At 58.7% G+C, this 24,398-nt stretch overlaps 9 protein-coding genes and 1 non-coding gene across 10 annotated transcripts; 5 read left to right on the top strand and 5 right to left on the bottom strand.

Annotated features, from left to right (window-relative positions):
• Positions 1–1,924: 1,924 nt before the first annotated feature.
• On the top strand, positions 1,925–2,386 carry M421DRAFT_422754 (uncharacterized protein). Its single transcript, XM_033593270.1, has one exon. It carries the CDS (start codon positions 2,049–2,051, stop codon positions 2,244–2,246), a length of 198 nt encoding a protein of 65 aa, XP_033446675.1. The 5' UTR covers positions 1,925–2,048; the 3' UTR covers positions 2,247–2,386.
• A 1,246-nt stretch (positions 2,387–3,632) lies between these two features.
• Positions 3,633–5,847, top strand: M421DRAFT_102477 (syntaxin; the record flags this gene model as incomplete). The annotated part of the gene is made up of 5 exons (XM_033586782.1): positions 3,633–3,659; positions 4,396–4,447; positions 4,743–4,792; positions 4,874–5,556; positions 5,607–5,847. The coding sequence occupies 5 exons, from the start codon at positions 3,633–3,635 to the stop codon at positions 5,845–5,847; spliced, it is 1,053 nt and encodes a 350-aa protein (XP_033446674.1).
• Positions 5,848–6,557: 710 nt separating this feature from the next.
• On the top strand, positions 6,558–7,907 carry M421DRAFT_67665 (aspartate aminotransferase; the record flags this gene model as incomplete). Its single annotated transcript, XM_033596430.1, has 3 exons — positions 6,558–6,728; positions 6,782–6,913; positions 6,963–7,907. 3 exons carry the CDS (start codon positions 6,558–6,560, stop codon positions 7,905–7,907), a joined length of 1,248 nt encoding a protein of 415 aa, XP_033446673.1.
• A 1,639-nt stretch (positions 7,908–9,546) lies between these two features.
• Positions 9,547–10,209, bottom strand: M421DRAFT_11561 (uncharacterized protein; the record flags this gene model as incomplete). Its single annotated transcript, XM_033587244.1, has 1 exon — positions 9,547–10,209. A coding segment is annotated over one exon (663 nt), but the record flags the coding sequence as incomplete, so codon positions are not given.
• A 1,023-nt stretch (positions 10,210–11,232) lies between these two features.
• Positions 11,233–11,313, top strand: M421DRAFT_t96. The gene has a single exon. It is a non-coding gene; the product is annotated as a tRNA-Ser (tRNA).
• Positions 11,314–11,702: 389 nt separating this feature from the next.
• Positions 11,703–12,730, bottom strand: M421DRAFT_7028 (uncharacterized protein; the record flags this gene model as incomplete). Its single annotated transcript, XM_033596692.1, has 3 exons — positions 11,703–12,022; positions 12,180–12,228; positions 12,686–12,730. The coding sequence occupies 3 exons, from the start codon at positions 12,728–12,730 to the stop codon at positions 11,703–11,705; spliced, it is 414 nt and encodes a 137-aa protein (XP_033446671.1).
• A 264-nt stretch (positions 12,731–12,994) lies between these two features.
• On the bottom strand, positions 12,995–15,026 carry M421DRAFT_102474 (uncharacterized protein; the record flags this gene model as incomplete). The annotated part of the gene is made up of 4 exons (XM_033586781.1): positions 12,995–13,629; positions 13,680–14,794; positions 14,845–14,899; positions 14,945–15,026. The coding sequence occupies 4 exons, from the start codon at positions 15,024–15,026 to the stop codon at positions 12,995–12,997; spliced, it is 1,887 nt and encodes a 628-aa protein (XP_033446670.1).
• Positions 15,027–15,265: 239 nt separating this feature from the next.
• M421DRAFT_422750 (Isochorismatase hydrolase) lies at positions 15,266–16,522 on the top strand. The gene is made up of 2 exons (XM_033593269.1): positions 15,266–16,050; positions 16,098–16,522. Exons 1-2 carry the CDS (start codon positions 15,520–15,522, stop codon positions 16,230–16,232), a joined length of 666 nt encoding a protein of 221 aa, XP_033446669.1. The 5' UTR covers positions 15,266–15,519; the 3' UTR covers positions 16,233–16,522.
• A 1,003-nt stretch (positions 16,523–17,525) lies between these two features.
• M421DRAFT_102472 (uncharacterized protein) lies at positions 17,526–20,971 on the bottom strand (the record flags this gene model as incomplete). Its single annotated transcript, XM_033586780.1, has 4 exons — positions 17,526–19,711; positions 19,916–20,517; positions 20,564–20,609; positions 20,695–20,971. The coding sequence occupies 4 exons, from the start codon at positions 20,969–20,971 to the stop codon at positions 17,526–17,528; spliced, it is 3,111 nt and encodes a 1,036-aa protein (XP_033446668.1).
• Positions 20,972–23,021: 2,050 nt separating this feature from the next.
• On the bottom strand, positions 23,022–24,155 carry M421DRAFT_19241 (Mob1/phocein; the record flags this gene model as incomplete). Its single annotated transcript, XM_033588011.1, has 2 exons — positions 23,022–23,912; positions 23,964–24,155. Coding segments are annotated over 2 exons (1,083 nt in total), but the record flags the coding sequence as incomplete, so codon positions are not given.
• Positions 24,156–24,398: the final 243 nt, after the last annotated feature.

Raw genomic sequence — 24,398 nt, 5'->3', positions numbered from 1 at the left:
CGTCCTGCGTCTCTCACCATTATTGCAACTGGTTAGAATACTGTTCCTCACCCCGTGCGAATAGCTCGGTGTCTTGCGAGGACCCTGTTCTCCAGGTTCTGTTTCACGATGTAGGATAGAGTTCGCAACAACCGCAGCGGCTGGAGGATGAGCTGCGCCGACTCCTGTCAATGGCGCCACACCCTCATATCCACCCAGACTAGCTCTCGAAATTTCAATATGCTGTGATCATCAGTATGCACGCCTCTTGTGTCTTGCAAATACCGTTAATATGGATGGATGATCAAGGTTTGTGATCGGCGTTGGTCTTTGAACGACTGTTGTTTGCATTTGCATGAAGCATCCCAGCAACCATTTCTGCACGCTCCGCAGATCTGGTTCGTTACCGTTACAGTTGAAACTTGGGCACTCTACATGCAGTTACGAAGTGAGGACCTCGGACGTCGCTACCGCTCACGTGTTCATGATGCTTGAAACGTCCTGAGCAAGGACTCAAGTTCCGCTTTTCCAGCCGAATTCCGCACAGTGCTGTCAAAATGCCCAGAGCCGTGGGTACCATGGTCAGCACCTCGAGGCCGCACGTGGCTCTCCATCGAACTCTGGGAGCCAAGAGCAATCATCAACTTCGCACCTCGAATTCGCACTCCGGCAATCTTTCTGATCTCGCGAAAGTGCCGATGCCTTTCAGACCGTTGGCAGTCACGCGCCGCTTCAACACTCCCACACATGCCCTTGCGACAGACTTTTTGCCTTGCTGCAGTAGTTTGGCGTTCTAGAATCCCCACTTCCTTCATCGTTGTTGCCTATCTATTATTGCGCTTCGCTGCGCCGCGCGCCGTCCTTGCATGAATAGCTTAATGCCTTCTCCAGTTTTCCGCCCACATAGACGTCAAGGAGCCCACCAACGCACCACACACAAGAAAGTGGTGTCAGCGGCGAGCCGATATCGATAGGCCGTACCAGTATCGATAGGCAAATCACGCACTTGCGAAATGCTTTCGTCACCGGCTCATGCACCGTTCGTGATCGCCGAGCCTGTCGCTGGGCGCTTTTACGAAGCCAGCGAATGAGAAGTCGGTCGTCTAAGAAGTTGTGTGGCGTTAGTTGCCCACGGCGGATGTCGGAGGGGCATTCTGCGATTCTAGAACTTCCACGCATCAAACGGTTCAAACCTCGCTGCTGATCTTCCCAGTCCTCCACAGCTCCCACGGCACAGACTGACTCCGCGACTCCGACGATCACCGGCAACGACCGTGGATGATGTCAAAGGCTTGGTCGTGGAGGAGCAGCGCCGTCCGCAACCCTGTCGATATCCTAGATCCTGGCTTACATGAGATTGCTGTAAGGAAAACAAGAACTGTCTACAGACTAGACTGGGTTCCTGGGGGACGATCTCCGTGCATCCTTCTGCAACCCCAAGAAACTCGGTGGTTGGTTATCGGGCCTGAACGGCCTCACCAACTCTGAAGAAGAGGAGTTGCTGAGATAGATCATTCTTGTTGAGTTCGTCAACGAACTTTTCCGTGAAGTGGCGCTCACGACCCGCCACCTTCCCGTGAGGATGCATTAGATACCACTCCGAGCCGTCCCTATTGCATGTCGTAGGACTGCACCTTGACCGACCATTGGACTTGATGGGACGACTCTCACGACGTCGGAACGTGTCCCAGCCATTCACGGTCACTGTTCAACTACAATTGGCCAGCCTGAACCCTGGCATTGCACTGCAACCTTCCTCCCACTTGAGTGGACTCGGTCAGTCTCCTCAACTGACTCAATCACACCCGGCCCACGCCAATAACTCTTTCTTCCGGCCAACACCGACGTCCGGGGTAAGTGGACGCTGATAACCCAACCATCGTCAGAGAAAAACCGTCGCTGTAGACAAGTGTGAGCACGTGGGTGACCTCACCTACTCTGGCCTGAGACACCTTGGCGAACACCTGTCCCATTCCTCGAACATATGCGGCCTTGTATTCCGTAATCAGTTACTCCTGGCCAGCGATGCTTCAGCGTGAACATAGCCAGCAGACAAATGCAGACGCATCATGGCAATTGCCAGAGTATCCTGTGACCAACATGCAACTATTTCGTACTCAAGGGCAAGACAATCACAAGTGTCTACACCTGCTATATACATACCTAACGTTCAACGAGTAAAACCCACCCCTCTTCCCATCGTCTCCATGTATCCCAACCAGTCCCGATCGTCCGATATCCATCCCATGAGCATCCTGAACCTCTAGTAGCCACAAGGGCACACCCGTTAGCCCCTCTTCACAACCAGCTCACGTAGTGGACCACCACGCTATCATCTCGCATGAATATGCCAGCACACCAGTACGGAACCTGATCTTCCCAGCTTGATCCAAAGAAAGAATGAGTGTAGAATTTTCACAAACATCGGCCGCTCGAGCACGCAGAAGCGTTTAATCCCACTTCCATCACTGCTCACGTGGCATGTTGATCTTGTGATGCTACAAATGAGACGATGGCGATGTACTAGCAATGGTCCACGTCCATGTGACACCGCTCCCTCAAATAACTCGCGCTCGGACAAGCTCAGAAACATTACACTGACGTCAAAGATCATGCAGCGCTTGCCTCTCCCCAAAACATCGCGCATGTAGTCAACCAACATGTACTACAATCGTAAGACTAAACGAAGGAAGCCATGTTGTCAGCGCCTGGTAGGTGCAATCGTCTTAATTTGCAGGTTCCCCTTAGGTTCAAGTCACGAGTGGCTGATGTCCGTGAAGTGACAGGTCAGGCACGTCTTCAAGATTTTTGTCAAGTGGCACCCTGGCGGTATTCAAAGAAGTCACCAGAGACAGAATGTGTAACGTGGGGGAAGAAGCATACGTTTTAGCAGCGTTAATCTATAAAGAAACAGCAATGCCAAAAACGAGGCCAAGGTACAAACATAATGTTAAGGCGAACAGTAAGGGACGGGAAACAGTTGCCACCAGCTCCTTCGTCACAGATCAACATGCCAATCGACCCCGTGGAGATAGTCGAGGCACCAGCAGCGCTCGACCATCGTCTTCAAGCATCGCACTTGGAAGGGTTGTGGCAATTAGCAGGCTTAGTCTTGACCTTGCCAGCGACCTGCTTGTCGTCTACAAGCTTCTGAACGTTCTGGGGGTCGAGCATGAAGGGCTTCACTGAGCACCTCGTAGTCTTGCCGTTCCTACCATCCTCGACGGTGTTACAGTCGAGGGGAGGAAGCGTGAAGCTGTTAATAGACTCCCAAGTTGCGCTGTGAAGAGTTAGTCGAGTTGTACTAGACAGGTGGAGACATGGGAAAGACTCACTTGTTGCACTGCCACTTGTGGTGAATGAGGTACTTCTCCTCGTCCTGCTTGCCCCTGAGCATGAAGACCAGATCCTTGACCTTCTTGCCGTTGAGGTTGCACTGCTTCGAACTGGGGGGGATGATGGTCCCGTCGGCCTCGCAGTTCACACCGCCCTTGACTGTGTCGTTGACACGGGAGTCGACTGTGTACGAAGACTGGACGTTGAAGCTGACGAAGCCGTAACCAGGGTTAATTGCGCGTGTGTATTCCGTGATGGTATAAGAAATGGGTGCGCACTGACCGTCGTGGGCAGCGGGCTTCTGGGCGGGGACAGCCATGATCGCGACAGGGAAAAGGAGAGCGGTAAGCGTTGTGTAGAGCATGGTGAATGGTAGTGGAGTAGAAGAGTTGGTTGGTTTGGTAGTAGAGAAAAGAGTTGGGTGGTTATGGATGCTGAACAATGGATTGAGAGTTGGTGTCGATGCCAAAAAGCTTTGGAGTTGGGTAGTGATGAGAGAGTCCAAAGTGGAGGTCGGGCGGGCTTATATATCCAGTGTTTGCGGCCTGTGCAGCTCTACGTCGATGTGAGCCTGCGGTTTCGTCGGTCGAGCTGCAGGTGATACTCTGTTTAAGGCAAGACCCATTCTGAGGAAGGCAGCGCCACGTGTGAGGGCGGCATTGACAACAATAACGTCGAAACCGCGACTGTGGAACAACTGCGAACGCATCGGCAATGCTCATGCCTGCCTTCTTGTAGGCTTCAGACCGTATCGAAGCTCACAGCACTCAAGTGGCAGTGGACGAAATGGAGCCACACAGCTGTACTGATGCAGCGTGCATGGAAATCTCTCGTTACTTGTGTCCAAGCCATAGCATAGAGAAACGGTACTGGCTAAAACAGACTACTACAGTGCTCTCTACGAGCAACTGCATGAATGGAGGTATTTATTAGGACAAGATTCTGCGACAGTGATCGAACCTCGCAGAGGCTAATATCATGGTCCGAAGTCGAGGTGAGAGAAACACATGCAGTTCATGACCAGTCCGTGATGTGCTGGAGCAGGTCTGAAAGCCTCAGCGTAGATAGTAGTGTGCGTAGTTTGAGAGGTATGCCATCACGTGGAAGCCTGGACAACCTCGGATAGTCGAGTGTGTGAAATGAACTGCGCAAACAACATGTCACGATACCTTGAAAGCGAGTACTGTATCTTCAGCCCGGCTCCTCTCAGTATTAGCTCGAACCTGAAGGTGTGGATGGGAGAGTGCAGATGAAGGCTCGCGCAGGGATGTGGCACTATTGCTAGACTTAAGCGAGAAGCTGCGGGAGCATCGTCATGCTGCCAGCAAAGACGTAAACGCAGGACCGCACCATGAACATCACCCCGGTCTTCAATCAGGTGCTCGCGAGCCATAATGCGCAGCCCGTCGAGGCGTATGTCTTCCGAGTGGAGAATCTGGACGAGTTTCTGAAGGAGGCATACCGGATTGTAGGCCACGTTCGTCTCACAAAGCCTGAGGGGTGATGCTAACAACTACCACAGCGAACACATATCGCGAAGCTCCACACAGATCTTAAGTCAATACGGCAAAGCTATCTTTCCACCGCACCGCCACCTCGGCGAAAGCAGTTCACGCGCGCACACAGTGCTTCTACAGCCACAGACAAAGACCCGAAGTACCTCACCGATGCGCAACGCAACGAGATCGACGCGCAGGCGAAGCAGTCACTGCGAGAGCTGAATCATGCGATCAACAATCTGCGAGAGGCTGAGGGTCTGCGACAGAGCACGGTTTCGCAGCTAGCTTTACGGAAGCGCGCAAAGCAAGGGTTGGGCGCATTGGGGCGATGGGCAGCAGGAGGCGCAATAACAGCAAAGAGTCCAGAGGAGGAGCTCGAGGAGGCCAAGGCAAACGCGATCAAGGCACACAGGGAGAGCATTATCTGGACGCTGCAGAATGCGCTGGAGCAATGTGGTCAATTCCAAGGCTCGATGATGGAGATACGGCTTATGAGGGAAGTGGAGAAGAGCAAGAGCGTGCTATACAAGACAAGAGCCACCATGCCGTCGAGCGACTACGGCGGTATGGATGGTGGAGGCAGCGCAGCTGGGGCCTCGAAGGACTACCGCGGGCAGTCGCACGTCCAAGACGAGTCGAGCGCAGCAATCGAACAGCAACTTGATCCCGAGCAGCTGCAACTGTTCGCCCAAGAGAACCAAGACATGCTCAAGCAGTACGAGGACCAGCTCGACAAGGTTCGGTATGCACTGGCCCCACCCTCTTACGTAGCTGCAGCTAACAGTGTGTCAGCGCAGCAGAGAAGTCGCTCTTGGAAGTCTCGGAGCTGCAGTCGACGCTGGCCGGCAATCTCGAGATGCAGTCTGCGCACATCGAGCAGCTGGTGGAGGACTCGTTCAATACAACGGAGAATGTCGGGAGCGGAAACAAGGAGCTCAAGCGGGCGACGGAGAGAAGGAGCACGGCGCAGATGGTCTTCTACGGCACGTCTGCCTTCTGCACGTTGCTTGTGTTGTGGGACCTGTTCATATGATAGACTGGGCTGTCCGGAATTGCACAGTCAGCTGCTCGTGCAAATACCGAACACGTGAAGGTATCGCCAACACAGCCTCGCCCCAGTTTGTCGCGCACCGTGAGGACTGTTTCGCCGGGAATAGCAAGTGAGTCCTTTGCTTCTCGGCGTTTTGGCCGTTGCAGCCCCACAAGCCGCAGGATGCTTGGGCGAACCTTGGAAGCTCGTAGGGCTCAGCTAAATCCGTCTTGGAAACCCGCTGCATGTGAGAGGTCGACAGGGTGTTGACATCACCACGGACCATCACAGTGATGGAGTGCCTCGTGCCTCGGCTTGACGACAAGCTCCAGTCCCTGCGGCTGTCAACCACAGCAGCTCTTAAAGGAAGCAGCCGGAGCACGCACTGGGAGGCAAAATCCACAATCTCACTCTCTCATCTCGAGCGGCTCCGCAGCTCCGCATCCCCTTGGCCGGCAGCATCGTCAAGAACTCTACGAAGTAGGAGCATTTGCGGGGTTTAGCGCATGCGCGGGCTGGTCGCGGCTTCCTAGCTAGGCCTGTGAAACGTAAAGCAAAGTGTATGGTGGTGTGCTCCAAGTGTTGCAGCCATGCCAGAATCACCTAAGCAATCCCTTACCTCTCCTTCACCTGCATCTTCCTCTCCCTCTTCTTCTTCCTCCCAATCCGCCTCCACCCTCCGCCTCTCGCAAATCTCCACACAGCTCGCCCCAATGGCTGCCACAGCTTTCGATGCGAGCGCCGTCCCCCAGGCGCCTGAAGATGCGCTCTTCGGGCTGATGGCCGCGTATCGTCGCGACACCGACAGCAACAAAGTCGACCTGGGCATTGGTGCCTACCGAGACAACAACGCCAAGCCATGGGTTCTGCCCGTGGTGAAGAAGGTGGGCGCTCTTGCTGGAGCTGCTGATGACTGTCTGCTCACTATCTACGCCAGGCCGACGAGATCCTGCGCAAGGACCCCGACCTCAACCACGAGTACCTGCCCATTGCCGGCCTGCCAGACTTCACAGCAGCCTCCCAGAAGCTCGTCCTCGGCGGTGACAGCCCCGCCATCAGGGAAAAGCGCGTGCGTAGCTCTCCCCATCATGACGTGACACACGGCTCACAGCGCGCAGGTCACCAGCTTGCAGACAATTTCCGGCACCGGCGCCGTCCACCTGGGCGCCCTCTTCCTGCAGAAGTTCTATAAGACCAACACGGAGCGCACCGCCTACTTCTCCGACCCCACATGGCCGAACCACTTCCAGATCTTCTCCAACGTCGGTCTGCAGCACAAGACATACCCCTACTTCTCCAAGAAGACCAAGGGCCTTGACTTCGATGCCATGTGCGGTGCGCTAGAGAGCGCGCCCGAGGGCAGCATTGTTGTCCTGCACGCCTGCGCCCACAACCCCACCGGCGTCGACGCCACACAAGAGCAGTGGAAGAAGATTGCACAGGTCATCCGCGCGAAGAAGCACTTCCCCTTCTTCGACACAGCCTACCAGGGCTTTGCCTCGGGCGACCTTGCCAAGGACGGCTGGGCCATCCGCTACTTCGTTGAGCAGGGCTTTGAGTTGTGCATTGCTCAGTCGTACGCAAAGAACTTCGGCCTCTACGGCGAGCGTGCCGGCTGCTTCCACTTCGTCACATCACCCTCATCTGATGCAGAGTCAATAGTTGCCCGCGTTGCCTCGCAACTCGCCATCCTCCAGCGATCCGAGATCTCCAACCCTCCCGCCTACGGCGCTCGCATCGCATCCACCGTCCTGAACGACCCCCAGCTCTTCTCCGAGTGGGAGGCCAACCTTCGCGAGATGTCTGGCCGCATCAAGGAGATGCGCAGCGCGCTCCGCAACAAGCTCGAGGAGCTCGGCACACCCGGCACATGGAACCACATCACAGATCAGATCGGCATGTTTAGCTTCACAGGCCTCACTGAGGAGCAAGTATTGAAGTTGCGTGATGACTCGCACGTCTACATGACGAAGAATGGTCGCATCTCGATGGCAGGTCTCAACACCAACAATGTCGAGTACTTCGCCAAAGCTGTCGATAAGGCCGTCAGGGCGACGCAGTAGCTTAGGCATCGATGGCTTTAAGAGAAGTCAGCGTGACGTATGGTCGGGTCTTTGGCGTCTCATATAGACGTGTCGCGGGCTTGTTGACGATGAGAGGAGCAGCAAAAGCCTGCGTGTGTATCTGTAGACCATGCTCGACCTCAATGGAGGTCTCATGAATCACGATTACATCCCACTCCGCCACTTGCACTCACTGCCTGCAATCGCGTATGTCAAGCTGACCGAAATAACTCATCCACAGTATCCGTGTAAGGGAGAAGCAACATACCGCAAGAACACAACCACAACAAGCAAGGCTCCGTCGAGCAGGTTCCACAAATCACATCGGACAGCACTTCAAAACCACATTCGATACACTCTGTTCATCATCTACAACTAAACACAACACCCCTCACACAATCTCCCTCACACCCCTCCCCGGCCCAAAACGCCCCAACCCGACCCCCAGACTCCAGCTCTTCTTCCTCTCCCTGCGCGCCTCGGTCTTGACCTCCAGACTGTCCCCGCTCAGCCGCGCAACCAGCTCCCGCACGGGGCTGCGGCTCCGCTCGATCTTGCCCCCGCCGGCTTTGTCGGGCGACGCGCACCGCGGCACGCCGAGGGACTCGAATGTCGGTGTCCGGCTCCGCGCGAGCAAAGCGAGGGACTCGTTTGTTCCGGCGCGGCCATGCAGCTGCAGGGGTATGGGGGGAGAAGAGGGCGGCGGCGGTGGCGGACTCGTTGGGGGTTGACTTTGCGCTGTGACAGTGGGGATGAGGAGCGGACGGTCCTGCAGGCGCGGCGGTGATGTTGAGCGACCGCTGTGCAGGGTGGGTGGGAATGTGCCCGTGCTCGCGCGGCTCATGGCGCGTAGGCGCGTCAGCGCGTCGAGATTGGGGAGTTTCTGCGGCGGATCTGCGCGCGAGGACGTGCTGGGCGTGCAGGGCCATGGGACTGCGATCGTGTCCTCGAAGGGCGCGGGGGCGAGGGGCGGCGTGACGCGCAGCGTCGCAGTCGCCGCTGCAGTCCTCGTCTCCAGCGCTGCGGTCGTGGCATTGTGCCGCAGCGCGGGATGGACTTTTGTCTCGCCTGGCGTGACGGGGCTTGGGACCGGCTTGGGGCCGAATTCCTTCTGGGCGAGCAGTGTTGGGCTTTTGGGTCTTAGCGTCGGGTGTGTGGTTTCGAGTCTGAGTTCAGGCGTCTTGAAGGACTTGGCGGAGCCTTTGGGGCTGCTGATGTTTGTGTTTGGACTCGGGACCGTGATGCGGGGCGATGCTGAGCGCGCGCGCGGCGAGGCGAGGACGTGTTTTGGCAGCGGGGGGAGGGGGCGGGTCATTGGTGGTAGAGGGCCGATCAGTGGCATGCTGGCTTTTGGGTACAGGTGACATGGTACACCGGGGTTGTAGCGGGTTGCCGGGAGTCGAGGGAGGGAAGTTATTTGTGCGATGTCGGAGGGTGAGGCGTGGATTGTGATTTCGAGGGAGTGCGTTGTGATGTCTGTGGTGTTGGATGTTTGGCGAGAATGCAGCTTTGAGGGCGACGAGGCGTTGGACAGGCTAGAGTCGTTGTCTGATTGGGATGAAGTGTCGTCGATGAGATCTTCTGGGATGAAATCTGTCTGCGGCTTTGGCGAAGCGTTTAAGCTCGAAGACTTTGACGTCCAGGGTATCGACTCTTTCATAAAGTCCTCGAGCCTTGGTGCCGATGCTTGGGTATCCCATTCCTTGAGTTTCTTCACTACCCACGGGTTTTGCGTGCATCGGAGCTTTGAAAAGTACGCACTACACGCTTGTGTGTTGGAAATTGGTTGGCCGTAGTCATGTAAGTCTTCCAATGTTGTTCTGAACTCGGCCTTGAACTCCTCGAGGCTGGCAAACGCGTCCATGTGCAGGTTGAGGAAATGGCAGAAAGCATGATGGTAATCCTCAAACTTGAAGGTTTTGAATCGCCTGTCCAGCGCTGCGAGCATCTGCTGAGCGTTCATGTTTGATGGTGGAAGTGGAGGGCCGGCGTGGAGTACTTCTTCCATGGCTTCCTCAGATATTGAGAGGAATATGTCCAATTTGACTTCACGATCCTGTCGAACCCACGCTTTGCGCTCATCAAGCAGGCACGGTTGCGATGTGTTCGATGCCCTTGGAGAAGACGGGTTTGATCCAGTTCTCGGCATGGGCATTGGGTGCGAACCATCGCAGAAGCCCCACGTCCCCTTGGTCTCGCAAGCGAACTTGATCCCTCTCCGCCATCTCGAGTACTCTGCCCCTGTAGCATGGGCGTGAAGAATCGGCACATCGGCCAGGCGGGGCGAGTTGAGTGTCGACATCCTGTTGAAAAGAAAGGCAGCCGCAGCGCTCAGACGGGAAGCTGGGTGGTCCGAAGGAAAACAGCGCGACATAGGTTCTTTGATACTGGCAAACGAAACTCATCCTCACGCATGCTGGACGCCATCGCGACTATATGCTGCACGCTTCGAAGACCGAAGTGCGCGCTCGTGGTCGACCAACCGCAGCCTCGGGCTTCAGAGGCCCTGCCTGGACTTCGGCGTCTCACAAGCAACGAGTCCTCCAGGGGCCCCTGTGATGCAAGAGTCCCGTAGTGGAAGTTTGCTTTCTTTGTTGCTGACCGTGCCTGCCATTCTAGGCGGATGTGGCCCTCGAAGGGACTTGTGTGTGTGGAGTCAGCAGTTCGAGGGAGAGGTGGAAGGTCGATGAGCCAATCATTGTGGGAAATGTGAGGCTTAGCGGATCGAAGTGGTTTGGTGTCGGGGTTCAAAGGTAGTACACCAACCATCTCGAAGTCCGAGAAATGGCACCTTGCAGATACTGAGAAGGCAGGACTCGCCCCAGTTGACGACCGAACATTTGCGATGTGGTTGACTCCGCTGGTCACCATTATTGTGGTGTGTTTGTGGTTGCTAAGTTGCTTGTGCGTCACAAGAGTCCCGCGTCCACGATGGAGGACGATGCAGATCGAAGGAATTGCATTGTAGGACGACAAGTATAGAACAGGACTATCGATTCCAAAGTGTGGGGAAGTGTGGATGCACGAGGCTTCATTATCGAGAGTGTCGAGCCGGGCAGTAGGCCCACGATTCGGCTGTGAGGGCTAATTTTGGCACGCTGCAAGCCAGGCCGAATCGACTAGGATGGAGTCGCACTTAGCCCAGATCCCGGACGAGTTCTGCACTCATTCAAAGAACCGCAACCTACCAATCTGAGTCTCATACTCATCGACTGTGCATGAATGGCTTCAAGGCGGCATCTGCCAAAGAAGAATAAAGGGGTTATTAAAGTTTGATGAGATGAAATATTATCAACTCACTAGCACTAACCAGCAAGTGGTTTTCGGCGTTGTGGCGGAGTGGTTATCGCGCAAGACTAGAAATCTTGTTCCTTCGGGAGCGTAGGTTCGAATCCTGCCAACGTCGCATTTTTGGCTAATCAAGCGTCCTGAAGTGTTTTTGCCGCTGTTGGAGTGTCATGGTGTGGTGGATAACGACAGGCCTGGTTGGTGGGCAGACTTGAGGTGGACCGCGACTAGGATTTTTTTCGCGGTCGTCGACTCATCTACAAAGATATGTCGCGTATTTTCCTTTGACCTAACTAAACTCGCACTCTGCGTGTTATGGAAAACAGTCATGTCTACTGTTGTGCACAGCCTAGACCGAAGTCTACACTCCCATCACGCCGACGGACGAAGATTTACAAGCGGACCGAGCACGTGAGAAAACCGCAGTAATCGAGTATACATCAGAACATCCTAACCTAAATCTTATACACCCAAACACCCCCAGAACACAGCTCGAACTCCTGGGCTTCAGCATCCACCGCCCCCTCCCCCGTCACCTCCTCCGCCGCCGCCATAGTCGCCCCCGTAGCTGCCTCCGTGCCCGCCGTAGGGAGTGCCGGCCGCGGCGCCGGGGCCGCCCATGGCGTATGCGCCGCCGTGGCTGCTGGTGTGGCCTGTCGCGGGCTGGCCGCTGAATCGGGCGGGCTCGTTGTCGCCGAGCCCGGTTGTGGGGGTGCTGCTCATGCAGCCCATTGTGCGGTGATTGAGCACGGGGTGCGGGAGGGGGATGGGCTGTTGTGCCAGGATGGTGTGTGGGTGTTCAGTGTGTCGTGGCTGGGGATAGGGGACTGGGGGTGTTGAAGAAGGGGGTGATTAGGTGGGAAAGGGAGGTTGAATGGTCCCGGTTCGCGAGTGCGTCGCGGGCATCTTAAGCTGTCTGGTGAAGATGGGAGGTCGTCCTGATCGCACTTTTCGCCTGCAATGCTTGGTGGGAACTGGCCTTACCGAGCCTCGCATGCTTCTCGTGACCGTGCTTGGTGGAGGCTGTGCCAGACTGTCACGATGAGTTGTGTGGCCGCGGTCTGAGTCTGCCTGCATCTACGCTTTGAACGTGCGTGTAGCGAGACATGCACTGTGAGCATACAGATGAGCCGAGTCCTATGCGACAAGTATCATTTTGTGAACAGGAATGGAGTGACATTAGCACGACAGCGTCGGTGCGGGGTATCTGGCTTTCGCGTGAAGGGCGTGGTCTCGAACTGAACTAGGAAACTGGCAACAAAAGAAATAAAGAGCGAGTGCTATGAGCTCGCTGCAGCACAAAGCATACCGAGAGTGTTCCAGAAAGCCAGGAGTGGTCACCGGAATGACTTCGCGCTTCAAGTGGGCGTTTCGGAGCGCCTCGTATCGCTCAGCAAGCCTCGTTCATCCACCAATCGGGTCTTTGATCCTCGTCGGTTCCCTTGTCAATGGTCAGTCACGCACCCGTTCGGCAGGCTGGGAGAACTTACCTTGACCGGTCGTGGGATTCTGAGCCTGGCTTCTGTGGCTGGCATGTCGCGGACAAAGCTGTATGTGACAAAAGACCTATCTGTAGTCTCCAGAAGCCCTGTCGACTCACAGGTCTCGTGCAAATCATCGCTGAAGACCTCCCGTGTTCGAAGCTTGTATCCAATTTTCCCACATGAGAGTGTGGCTTGCGGGTCCCTCGTTGAATGAACACAGAAGGGGCGTCTTCGTGCAGATCATCGCAGCGCTTCGCGAAAACCATCGCGTCATCGCGGGCAATATCTTGAGTACGTTGAGTACTACCTGCGCCTTCACACTGTGCCTGAGATGAACCTCCATGGAAACTGGTGGCTGTTGAGGTCGAAAGTGGGCTTGAGCTTCCAAGAGGGATGCGAGTCGCCACCCGCACCATTCATCTTTGGCAACGGAAGATCCTGCAAGAGCGAGACAGTCCGACCAGATCCAGTTGCAAGCTGGAATGTGCTTCCACCCGGACTGGCTCTCCCAGACGAGCTCGTCAGAGCCATCTTCATGACGGCAGTGATGCGACGGAAGCGCTCGAAGATGTCCTCGTTGGTCTCCTGGGGATCGCGAGGACGGGGCATTTGCGAGGCGAGCTGGTCGCGGAAATAATCAAACGATTTCGCGACCTGTAGCTCGGTCGTGTCCCATCCCGGCATTGGTGTCGAGTGCAGCGCCAGTTTGCTCAGACTAGTCATTGTAGAGACCAGGTTGAGCCAGTCCACCAGACACAAGAACTCATACTGGCTAGACTGGAGCTTCGTACTGTTGTCCAGGAACTGCTCGATCGAACGCAGACAGGTTACTCTCAACGAGAGTTGGAAGCCCGAGGCCCATGGTGTGCTATCGCGGTCGGCCAAGTCGATCGAGGCTGCGGTCTTGTAGAGGTAGGTGTAGGCGGCGAGCTGTATCCACTGCAATGTTTCTATGTTACGTCAGTACAGTAACGCGCCACGCGGAAGGGAAGAACCATACTAAAGTCGCTGGCCTGCAACTTTGAAGCTAGGCAGATGCTGTCCCACTTGGCGCTCAGTCGTTTGACCTGCGTGCGGACAATCAGAGCTTGCTCTGTCTGCCCTGTAAAAGTCTCCTGTATGTCCTCTGTGAACTGGCAGATATCAATGAGAATGGGTAATATCGCATCTGACTTGTGCTCCCAAGACGACGCAAGCTCAGATGCATATGCGCGCAGTGTGGTCGAGTACGAGATGCTGCGAGCTTTACCGGGCTCAGTCAGACTGATGTTGGATGCCAAGTAGTAGCAACCAAGATAGGCTCGCTTCGCTTCTCTATCTCCGGGATCCTCTCTATGTAGAGGGCTTCTCAACGACGTGGACAGACTGTCTAGCCCCAGATCGCCCGCGATGCCAGCGCATATCTGCAGAAGCATGGGTATTGAGACGGCGTGAGCATCCATATAGTGGTGATGCCAAGCTATAAAGACGAGAAGCCCTTGCAGTAGATCCAGGCTCTTCTCCCCATTCATGACCTTGACGGTCACTACTTTGCGGAACTCGCGGCTCAGAGTCAGTTGCAGAAGCACCGAATCGTACGACGCTACTGTCAGGACGGCGAACATCAACATGGGCCGTTGCTGCAGCAGATCGCGGCAAGTGAGCTCCTTCGATAGGGTTACGAATGGGAAGTAATCGGACATTGTCCTGTAGGCATCCACCAGCATTTGCATGTGGACGAAACTAATCGACCGGATAACGGGATCAATTCTGCCGAGGGACGACAAGGTGTCGTTGATCGAACCCCAGAAGGACAGAGACTCCTCTCCATTGCCGGCATTAGAGATGGGAGATGGAAAAACCGGCGCAGGAGCAGGAGGCGACGCCTTCACGGGTGCGGGCGCCGGCGGAGATGGTCGCTGGGCTGTCTCGGGGAAATGCGAGGGCACGGTGGTTAGTGAGGGCAGTGCGGGCTGCAGTACTGACGCCGGAGCCATGGTGGCAACAATGGCAGATATTTTGTCCAGCTTCTTGTCGAAGTCGCGCATCTTGTTGGGCGTGTGCCCGTCTATCCTGGGTTTTGCTGGCCTTCTGCGTGCGACGTGCTCGACGCACTCGACGCGTGCCTTCTGGCATCTGAGGCACGTGTTAGGTCGAGGGCGCGGAAAACCGCCGGAAAAACGCACCTCTGGCAAACCGAAGCCGTGTCTGAAGGAACACACCGAACTTTGTGCTTACGACCTGTTGGCGTTAGAAGAGGCGCATGCATTTCTGGCAGTTGCTTACAGCGCTCGCATGCAAACGCGTTGCCCGATCTCCCTTCTCTTGCTTCCATGGCGATAGTGGAGCTGTGAGGTTTGGGGGACATTGAGGAGTCGCTCTTCGCCGAGGGCACCAAGGGCTCCTGCATGTGTGGGGAAGCCCGTCCGATCATACGCCAAGATTTTCGGGACGTACTCCAAGTACGGAGGAGAGGCTGACGCAGATGTTGCGTTGAATCTGTGCAGGCGCACCAGGTGTCGATGCAAAGTGCGCACGATGGGGATAGCACGGAACGCGTCTATTCACAGCGCGTTGAATTACCGGTATGCTGTCCCTCGCGCAAAGGCGCAGCGCCGACCAAATTGCCTCTTTCGAATACGGCACCGGTATGAGCGGCCGCTACATACCTCGGGTATACACAGCGGGAGAATGCTCCTCCGACATGCGAGCGTAGGAAGCAAGCATCCGCGTGGCAGCTCCGATGATAGTGCTCGTTCTCGGACTTTTGCAGCGGGATATGAAGATTGACAGCTAGCCCGACGGGATCGGATACCGGCGTCGTCCTGATCCGTTGACGCTTGGAAAGCAACACCAAAACCATGACTTTGGAGCATCACAGCGACCACGACAGCTACGTCAAGTCGGGCTTCGCTGGAAAAGTCGGCTGGGGAAACAAACCCGCGCTGCTACTCATCGATGTCTGCAATGCATACTGGACCAAGGACAGCCCCTTGGACACGAGCGCGAATCCCGAATCGGCGGCTGCACTCGTCTCGATAACGAGGCTGGTCGGCGCAGCGCGCGAGGGCAAAGTGCCACTAATATGGACACGGGTCGAGTACACGGAGCCCGATATGTCGGACGCGGGCATCTTCTACCGCAAAGCGCCGCTGCTGAAGGTATTCCTGAAGGGCAACGAGACGGGCCTCGAGAGCTGGGTCTCGGGCTTGGAGCCCCAGGACAGCGAGCTCGTCATTCCGAAGCGGTACCCCAGTGCCTTCTTCGCGACAGACCTCAGCACTCGCCTGCAGCTGAAAGGCATTGACACGCTGGTCATTTGCGGCGTCAGTACGAGTGGCTGCGTGCGAGCGAGCACACTCGATGCAATGTGTCTTGGATATCGACCAATCGTAGGCCACGTCGTTCAAGCTCGTGGACTGGGCTCACCATGACACAGGTCGTCAGCTCGGCGTGCGGAGACCGGTCCAAAGCCGTGCACGAAGCAAATCTGTTCGATATGCAGGCGAAGATGGCGGACGTGGTGCCTGAGAGCGAGGCAATCGAGAAACTTAAGGCTGGTTGGATCCGATAGATCTGTCGTCACTATCCCGAGTTGCCCCGACATCAGTCCATTCACGTAGCTGTGTACCTTGCTTCTCCACACAAGGCGCCTCGAAGGCTCCGCTATCATGACTCGAAGGAGGGCACCAAGCATCTCTGAGCAGTTTCTACCACGGTACAGTCGCTCAGCAAGGCGGTCAGCGACTGACAAAGCTCTCTCAAAGCAAGCACGGATCATTACAAGTGTGGGGTTGAGTCTTAGTGTCGCAACGGCCCGATACCAACAGAGCCTCGTAAAGATTAGAAACATTCAGGCGTCCCATCTCCAGAAACGTCCATCACAAGTCTTCCTCGCGCCTTCCAGAAGCCCCGCAAACATCTGCACTGACAGGCACTAGGCGGCCCCGCATTCACCTGCAACAAGCTAGGGCCCATGCGGCTCAACTAGGCACTGCGACACTGTCACCACCGAGTCGACGCTAGTCCATACCGTGCTGAGGGATCACATTCAGCACCATTGACGCAGATCATCCATGGCTAAGCCTTGCTTTCGAGGCCTTTGCTTGGGACCGCCGCCGTGACTGTGACTGTGACTGACTGTGACTGTGACTGACCGTGACGGTGACTGACTGTTACTGTGACTGACTGTGACTGACTGTGACAGTGACGGTGACGGTGACGGTGACGGTGACGGTGACGGTGACGGTGACGGTGACGGTGATCGTGACGGTGACGGTGATCGTGACGGTGACGGTGACTGTTTGGCCTGTGCGGGTTGTGTGTGGGTTGCAGTCGCCTTTACGCTCCTCAGGCAGCCTGCGGGAGGCAGAGTACTGCCACCGGTCCACAGAGAGCGACTTGCACTCACGGCACTAGGATGTTCCCGCTGCGAGGTGTGTCGCGCAAGCGGCGTGAGGCAAAGGCGCCGGTAGACTCCCACACACACGGTGGAAAGCGCGTCGCCTCGTCAGTATGCAGAGTGACGTGCAAACCAGCGTGCAGTGCAGCGTGACCGCGTACAAAGCCCAGCAATATCCCCCGTCACGGACCCAGACGAAATCCCACGGGCACGCGCGGCACAGTCGCGAGGATTGAAAAAAAAAAAAACGCTACATTGCGCACCTCGTAGAGCTATATGGTATGTAGTTGGTGTGTGCAAAGGAGCAGCACCGGGGTATAAAGCAGCAGCAGCACCATCCTCAACATCCATCTCCAGCAAAACACCGCCTCCCTCCCCCCCCAAAACGCCACGCTTGAACCAAAACCCGAAACACCCTCGGGACCACCACACCGCACGGCACGCACCGCAGTGCTGAATTCTTTCTCACATGCCGCCTGCGCCGGGGACGAGCATCTCGATGCACTTTGTCAGCAGTGTGCTGGCCTCGTGCAGCAGCTCCCAGCGCGTCTTGCGGAACATGTCGCGCATGACAATCAGCAGGCCGAGACAGGCGTTGCGATCCTTTAGCTTCACAAGATCGTCGGGGGCCCGGACGCCGCCGACGCGGTTGAGGAAGCCCGTCATGTCGCGGACGCGGTCGTCGTACGAGGGGAGCGCGTAGGGCTGTGCAATGGGCCCGTCGAGGGCGAAGCCGTAGCTCCAGACAATCAGCGTGGCAAAGTACAGGACCCACGGGCGGTTGAGCAGCACGTCGTCGCGCGCCGTGTAGGCGACGCTCAGGCCTGCGGCGGCGTTGAGCGAATGCTGCCCGGACACGATGACGTTGGAGAGGAAGCGCAGCGCGTAAAAGGTTGCGTCGCGCGCGCGCGCCGTCGGGGCCCAAATGTCCTTCATGCGGCGCTGGGCGCCATTGTAGTCCTGCGGGGTGATGCTGCGGCCGAGGAGGCGCGGCGCGCCGGCGTAGATCTGGCAGTCGACAATGTCGACGTGCATGGCCATGTGGGCGAGGTGGTGCAGGACGGTGCGGGCCTCGAAGACGTTGTCGTCGTCGACGCCGTTGGAGTAGGCGTGTGCGTTTGGCGCGGCGAGGTCGCTGGGGCGCGCGAGGCTCGAGTCAAAGTCTTGCTTCCAAAAGTCAAAGGCGCGAGTGAGCGAGCCACGCCACTTGTCGCGGCCGCCGAGGGCTTGCGTCACGCCGAGGGAGCTGACCTGCAGGTCGCGCTGGTTCATGTGCCAGGAGACGCTGAGGAGGCCGGCCATGAGGATCGTGCGGCCAAACGAGTTGGTGCGGACGGTTTGGCCGTTCAGCGTCTTCTTGAGGCCGTCTAGGAAGGAGGTCTGCTTGACGCCGTTGGAGTGCAGGCTCGCTTCGACGCGGCCGACTTCGCTGCTGCTTGTCGCAGACCACAGGGCTTCGTCGCAAGGCAGCGGGAGGCGCATCTCGTGAGCGACCATGACCGCACTGTGACCGAACATGGTGGCGTGTATGCTGTCCATGACAAAGGCCGCAAACGCGGCTCTTCTAGTAGCCTCGTTTGTGATCCAGTGCTTCCACCACTCGTCTGGCGTGTCAATGCCGCCCTGCGAGCTGCTCCTGCCGTCCTTGTTGCTCGGTGGCGAGTCCAACGCCGACCTTCCAATGAGCGAGCTGCCTCTCCTCATCAGGGTCAGTGTTGTGGCGTGATGGATGTGGGCGCGCTCGTGCAGCGGGCGGGTGCTGTACATCTTCTCAAAGGACTCGAGCAGGAGCAAGCCCTGGAAGATCCAGAGCTTGGCTGGCGGACGGAAGTCTGCGTCCATGAACATCTCCCATCGCAGGTGCCACGCCATGAAGTTGGCCAGATTGGCGCACGCTTGCGTCGTCTCGTGCCCGTGCGTCTTCTCCAGACACGACGCGCCGAGGCACATGATGGCCAGCAGGAGGAGATCCGGGCAGGTGCTCGCATTGAACGTGGGCTTGTGCAGGATTGGGAGCTGTGGGTGGAAGTGCCTCCAGTAGGAGCCAATGTACGTCTGCATCATGTGCAGGCTGAGGACGTGACGGTCGTCGTCCTTGTTGCCTTCGAGGATATCCTCCTTCTGCTTCGCCACGGGCGCATGGTCCGTCTCGTTGAAGCGCCCCATGATCAGGTCGATCAGATCCCTGCGCTTCTCCTCGGACAGCGCAACCTCGGGCAGCGTGGTGTCGAGCATGGCGTGCACGGCCATTGGGTTCGCCGGAGGTGGCTGGCTGGGCATGTAGCCCGCGACTGCGGGATCGTAGCCAAAGTAGGGCGCTTGCAGAGGCCCGATCGAGTTGGAGCCTCCAGGCGCAGCGACCACTCCGGCAGGGTAGCCCATGGGCGAGCCTCCGGCGGACATGGACTGGTTGTCGTTGAACAGCCAGGCGGCGAAGTCGTCCGCCATGGCGAAAGGAGAGCGGCTGTAGCCTTCGCCGCCAAACATGGGAATCGCGTACGAGGGCGTCTGGTCCATGATTGCGTCTGTGACGCCGTTCACCAGCTGCGCCGTCGACTCGACGCCGTTCATCCGACTCTGGCCGGAGGCGCCGTTGTAGTACTGGCCTTCTTGGCTCTGCGAGACGGGAGCACCCGACGACGGGGGGTATTCTGGCGGCGGTAAGGAGGAGAAGGGGGGAAAGTTTTGCTGGGACTGGAACCCACTTGAGCTGCTTTGCTGGGACGCGAACCCACTCGAGCTGTCTTGCTGGGACTGGAACCCACTCGAGCTGTCTTGCTGGGACTGGAACCCACTCGAGCTGTTTTGCTGGGGCGCGAACCCACCTGAGCTGTTTTGCTGGGACGCGAACCCACTCGCGCTGTTCTGATAGGCCGTCGAGGCCGAGGGGGTGTACGACTGAGTCGGCGTGACTGCTGGGTTGTACGGAGAGCTGGTGGTGCCGTACGACGAGAGGTTCGACGTCGACGTGCGCAGCTCGGGCCGCTGGAAGGCGTTGCTGGCGACATGTGGGGAGCTGTGGATCGAGCTGCGACCCCCACTGTAGTTGGTCAATGGGGCCGGGCGCGGTGGCGGTGCAAAGTTGGCGGAGGCTTGGGCGTGCACGTCGTAGGGCTTGGCGTCAGAGGAGCCAGCACGGTAGGCGTCAGAGGAGCCAGCGCGGTAGGCGTCAGAGGAGCCAGCGCGGTAGGCGTCTTCGCTCCCGACGCTGCCTATGCTCCCTATCCTGTTCAGCGAGTCCTGTGCGGCGGCGGGCGCGGGCGACGGCGGCGACGGGCGCTGCGGCTGACCCTTTGCGCCGAGCGCGTGGGGGCCGGGGGCGCCTTTGCCGCCGAGCGCGGCCGTGACGATGGGGTTCAGGTTGTGCATGTTGAACGTGTCCTTGCGCAGGAGCTGGCTGCCGCGGGCCGTGTGGCGCTCCTTGTGGCGGGCGCAGAGGTCCTGGCGGACAAACGACCTGGCGTGTCAGTGCGGGTCGCGGCGCTGTGGGGCGCGGCGCATACCTGTGGCAGTCGGGGAAGTCGCAGTTGTAGATTTGCTTGGGGTTGTCTGCAGCAGTCAGCGGTCAGCGGGTCAGCGGGTCAGCGGCGTCAGGGACGTGGGCGGGACGGTGCAGCCCCCGGCCGTGACGTACGGTTCAGCTGGTGTCGGTACAGATGCTCGGCGCGCGAGTAGCTCTTCCCGCAGCCCTCGTGCGGGCACTCAAACTTCTTGTCCAGCCCCTTTCTGCTCCTGCGGCGCTTGCGCGAGCCGCCGCCCTCGCCGTCTGCGCCGTCTGCGCCGTCGTCGCCCGAGCTCTCTCTGTCGCGGCGCCGCCCTCGCGCCTCTCCGCTGTCGGGCGATGCGGGCGCGGGCGGCTCGCGGTCGGCGCTCGTGCCCGTGCCCGTGCTCGTGCCCGTGCTCGTCGCCATGGTGCTGTCGAACGGCGTCTTGGCCAGCGCGGGCGCTGCGTGCCTGTGCAGCACCTGCGCCATAGACGCCTTGTGGAAGTCGGCTGCGGTGGTAGCACCGTCGCGTGTCGGCTGTCTGGTCAGGACTGCTGGAGCGTGGGGCGGGAGGGCATCTCGGGGTGGCTGTGCGGTCGTCGTCGTGCAGTGCGGTCGTCGTTGTGGAGCGTCGTCGTTGTGGAGCGTCGTCGTGGAGGGAGGCCTGGCAGACGCCGTGTGAGTGCAGCGCCGGCACGACGAGGGTCTTGTGTAACTATACAGCGATCTGGGGATCTGCAGAGGGTCTCCGGGCACTACCACGACCGAGTGGATGAAGCTTGGATGGACGTGGGGGTTGCGAGTGGGCGACTCGCGAGACTGCGTGTCGGGCTGTCAGCGGCGGGAGCTTGGGCTTGGGCGAGCGACGAGCCGAGCAGTCTGCAGGCCGCAGGCCTGTCCCGCGCCGCACTGCACCGCCCTGCACGCACTGCACCGCACTGCACCGCCCTGCACGCACTGCACCGCACTGCACCGCACCGGTTTAGCCGCGATAAGACGACGACGACGCGCAGAGTCCGCGGAGACAGCGGGGTATCGCCGCCTTGCGCAGACGCTGGAACCTGGATGCAGGGAAGCCGCCGTACGCTGACCCGTCCAGTCCAGTCCACCACTGGCACGACGCCGGCCCCGAGGGTGCGTGCATGCCGCGCAGGTGGCACACGGCGCACCAGAAATGCGGAGGCGTGCGGCGTGGGGCACCCTCACACGTGCACCGGCTTGATAATGGCATTACTCTACTTGCACTGCGTTGGGGATTCAATCTTGCACTGTGTTGGGGAGTCAATCTTGCACTGTGTTGGGGATTCAATCTTGCATTGCGTTGAGGAGTCGATCTTGCACTGCGTTGGGGATTCAATCTTGCACTGCGTTGGGGAGTCAATCTTGCACTGCGTTGAGGAGTCGACCTTGTTGCATTCAAGGATATCCCCGCCTCGCACATGGTCATGCAGTCCAGTCTTCGACCACAACCACATCCCCCTCCCTCGCACGTGATTAGATGATCCAGTCTTGACGTGCGTGCGCCCACCAGCCTCCCCAAAGCAGTGTCGTGCGTCGTCGTCCAGGGTAGAATACAAGGAGAAAACCATGCATGCGTCGCTGTGATGCCAGGGTAGAATACAGGATAGAAGAAGCACTACCTCGCTGTGATGCCAGGGTAGAATACAGGATAGAAGAAGCACTACCTTGCTGTGATGCCAGGGTAGAATACATGCTGGAAAAAACACTACCTTGCTGTGATGCCAGGGTAGAATACATGCTGGAAAAAACACTACCTTGCTGTGATGCCAGGGCAGAATACATGCTGGAAAAAAAGCAATGCCTGCGTCTGCTACTGACGCAGCGGTTCATGCATGCATATCGTGGGTTATCATGCATCGTCGTCCTTCTCCGGGGCGTCAGCCTTGTCTCCAGCCTCTCCAGCCTCTCCAGCCTTGCCATCCTTGCCAGCCTCGTCATCCTTGCCAGCCTTGCCAGCCGTGTCTGCTGTTCCATCCTTGTCTGCACCTGTTTGCTTCTTCTCCGACGTCTCCGCCGCCTCTGCGGTAGGCTTCCCGTCCTCGTCGTTGGCTGCTGGGCCCTGTTCACGTGTCGGTTCCAGAGACCCTGATGGCTTGGGCGCTTCCTCTGCAGCGGGTTCCTCGGCCGCCGTGTTCTCCTCCTTGGCTTCGACCTTGGTCTCGACCTTGACCTCAGTCTCAGCCTCAGCCTCAGTCTCGGTTTCCGGCTCATCTTTGCTCTCTGTGCTTGCTTCTTCGGCCGCTTCAGCGACGTGGCGTGTCGCTGCCTGCTCTCCTGTGACCGGGGCCTGCTCTCCTGCGACCGTGGCCTGCTCTCCTGCGACCGTGACCTCCTCTCCTGTGACCGCCTCCGCGACCTCCCCTCCCGTGACCGCCTCTGTGACCGCCTCTGTGACCGCCTCTGTGACCGCCTCTGTGGCCGCCTGCGTGGCCTGCCCAGCTTCTGCCCCGCCGGGCTCTTCTGCTGTGGGCTCGCACACGTGTGTGACACCCCTCGCCGCATCCTTGGCGGACTGGTCGTCCTCCTCTTCGGCCTCCTCCACAACCGTCGTGACGGACGTTGCGCCCACAGAAGGCGAGTGTCGGTGGCGCTTCGTCGTGCCCGCAGTCGAGAGGGTGTGGTCGGAGAGCCCCTCGATGCTGACGGCGCTCTCCTTGTCCTGCGGCGCAGAGTCGCACGGCTCGCGCTTCAGGATCAGCGGCGGCAGCGAGGACGCCGTCTCTGCGGGCGGCTCGATGCCCTCGGCCTCGGGCGGAATGGTGTAGTTGTCCTCGGGGATGAGGCCGTAGACGTCGCAGACCGTCTTGAAGAAGACGTAGAGCCCCGTGTCCGCCTCGACGTTCCAGAAGACGTCGCGGTGCTGGAACCAGGCGTGCGCGAATATCCTGTACACGCGTCGGAACATGTTGGTCAGCTGGCGCGTCTGCGAGTGCTGCGTGGACGCGTCGCCGCCGAGCGCGAGGCGCGAGGGAAAGTGCTTGGGCGAGGTGAGCGTGTTGGCGGCCCAGTCGAGCGTGTGGCAGCAGTAGTCAATGGCGCCGCACGACTTGGGCGGGTCATGCACGGCGCAGAGGTACTGCCACTCGGACGCGCGCATCTCCGGACACGTCACGGACGAGCACGGCGGCGTGTCGGAGAAGAGGGCGACGATGATGGCGTTGACCTTTTGCGTGAGGAAGCGGCACAGCTCGTACAGCCACAGCGTCTTGTCGACATTCTCCGGCGGCTGCGCGAGCCTGCGGGCCGTGTCCTTGTCGACGGGCAGCCTGCCGTTGGCGCCCAACGGATGCGTGAGGGCGTTGTGGAGCGCCTTGAGGTGCTCGGTGAGCTGGAAGGCCGAGTCGATCTGCGCGTCGTCTTAGCATCTGCCGCCTGCCTGGCTCACCGCGGCGCGTACCTCTGACAGCTCGACCAGCGGCGGGCCCTCTGCCATGTCGTCGGCCTTTGTCCCGGGCCGTATGCGCCGCGCCGCCGCGTGATCGACGTTGCTGGACAGCTTCTGCCGCTCGGGCGACGCCGGCATGGGCGACAGCTGGTCCTCGGCCATGGGCGGCGGGCTGGGCAGGCGAGGGGAGGCCGGCGCGGCCATTGCTGTCGCGGCGGGCGTCTGTCGCGATGCGAGTCGGGCGCGGAGGGTGCAGGACGGGGGCGCGGGGGGTGCAGGACGGGGGCGCGGGGGGTGCAGGACGGGGGCTCGTCGGGAGCTGTGGAGGTTGGACTCGTCGGGAGCTGTGGAGGTTGGCCCGTGGTTAGCTGTGAAGATTGGGCCCGTGGTGAGCTGTCCAGGTCCCGCGCGGCTGAGTCTGTGCTGTGCCTGCCTGCAGGGCGCGTC

This window comes from Didymella exigua (assembly GCF_010094145.1).
Source record: "Didymella exigua CBS 183.55 unplaced genomic scaffold M421scaffold_22, whole genome shotgun sequence".
NCBI lineage: Eukaryota > Fungi > Ascomycota > Dothideomycetes > Pleosporales > Didymellaceae > Didymella > Didymella exigua.
Note: the sequence above shows the minus strand (reverse complement) of the source record. Positions and strands in the feature narration are given on the sequence as shown.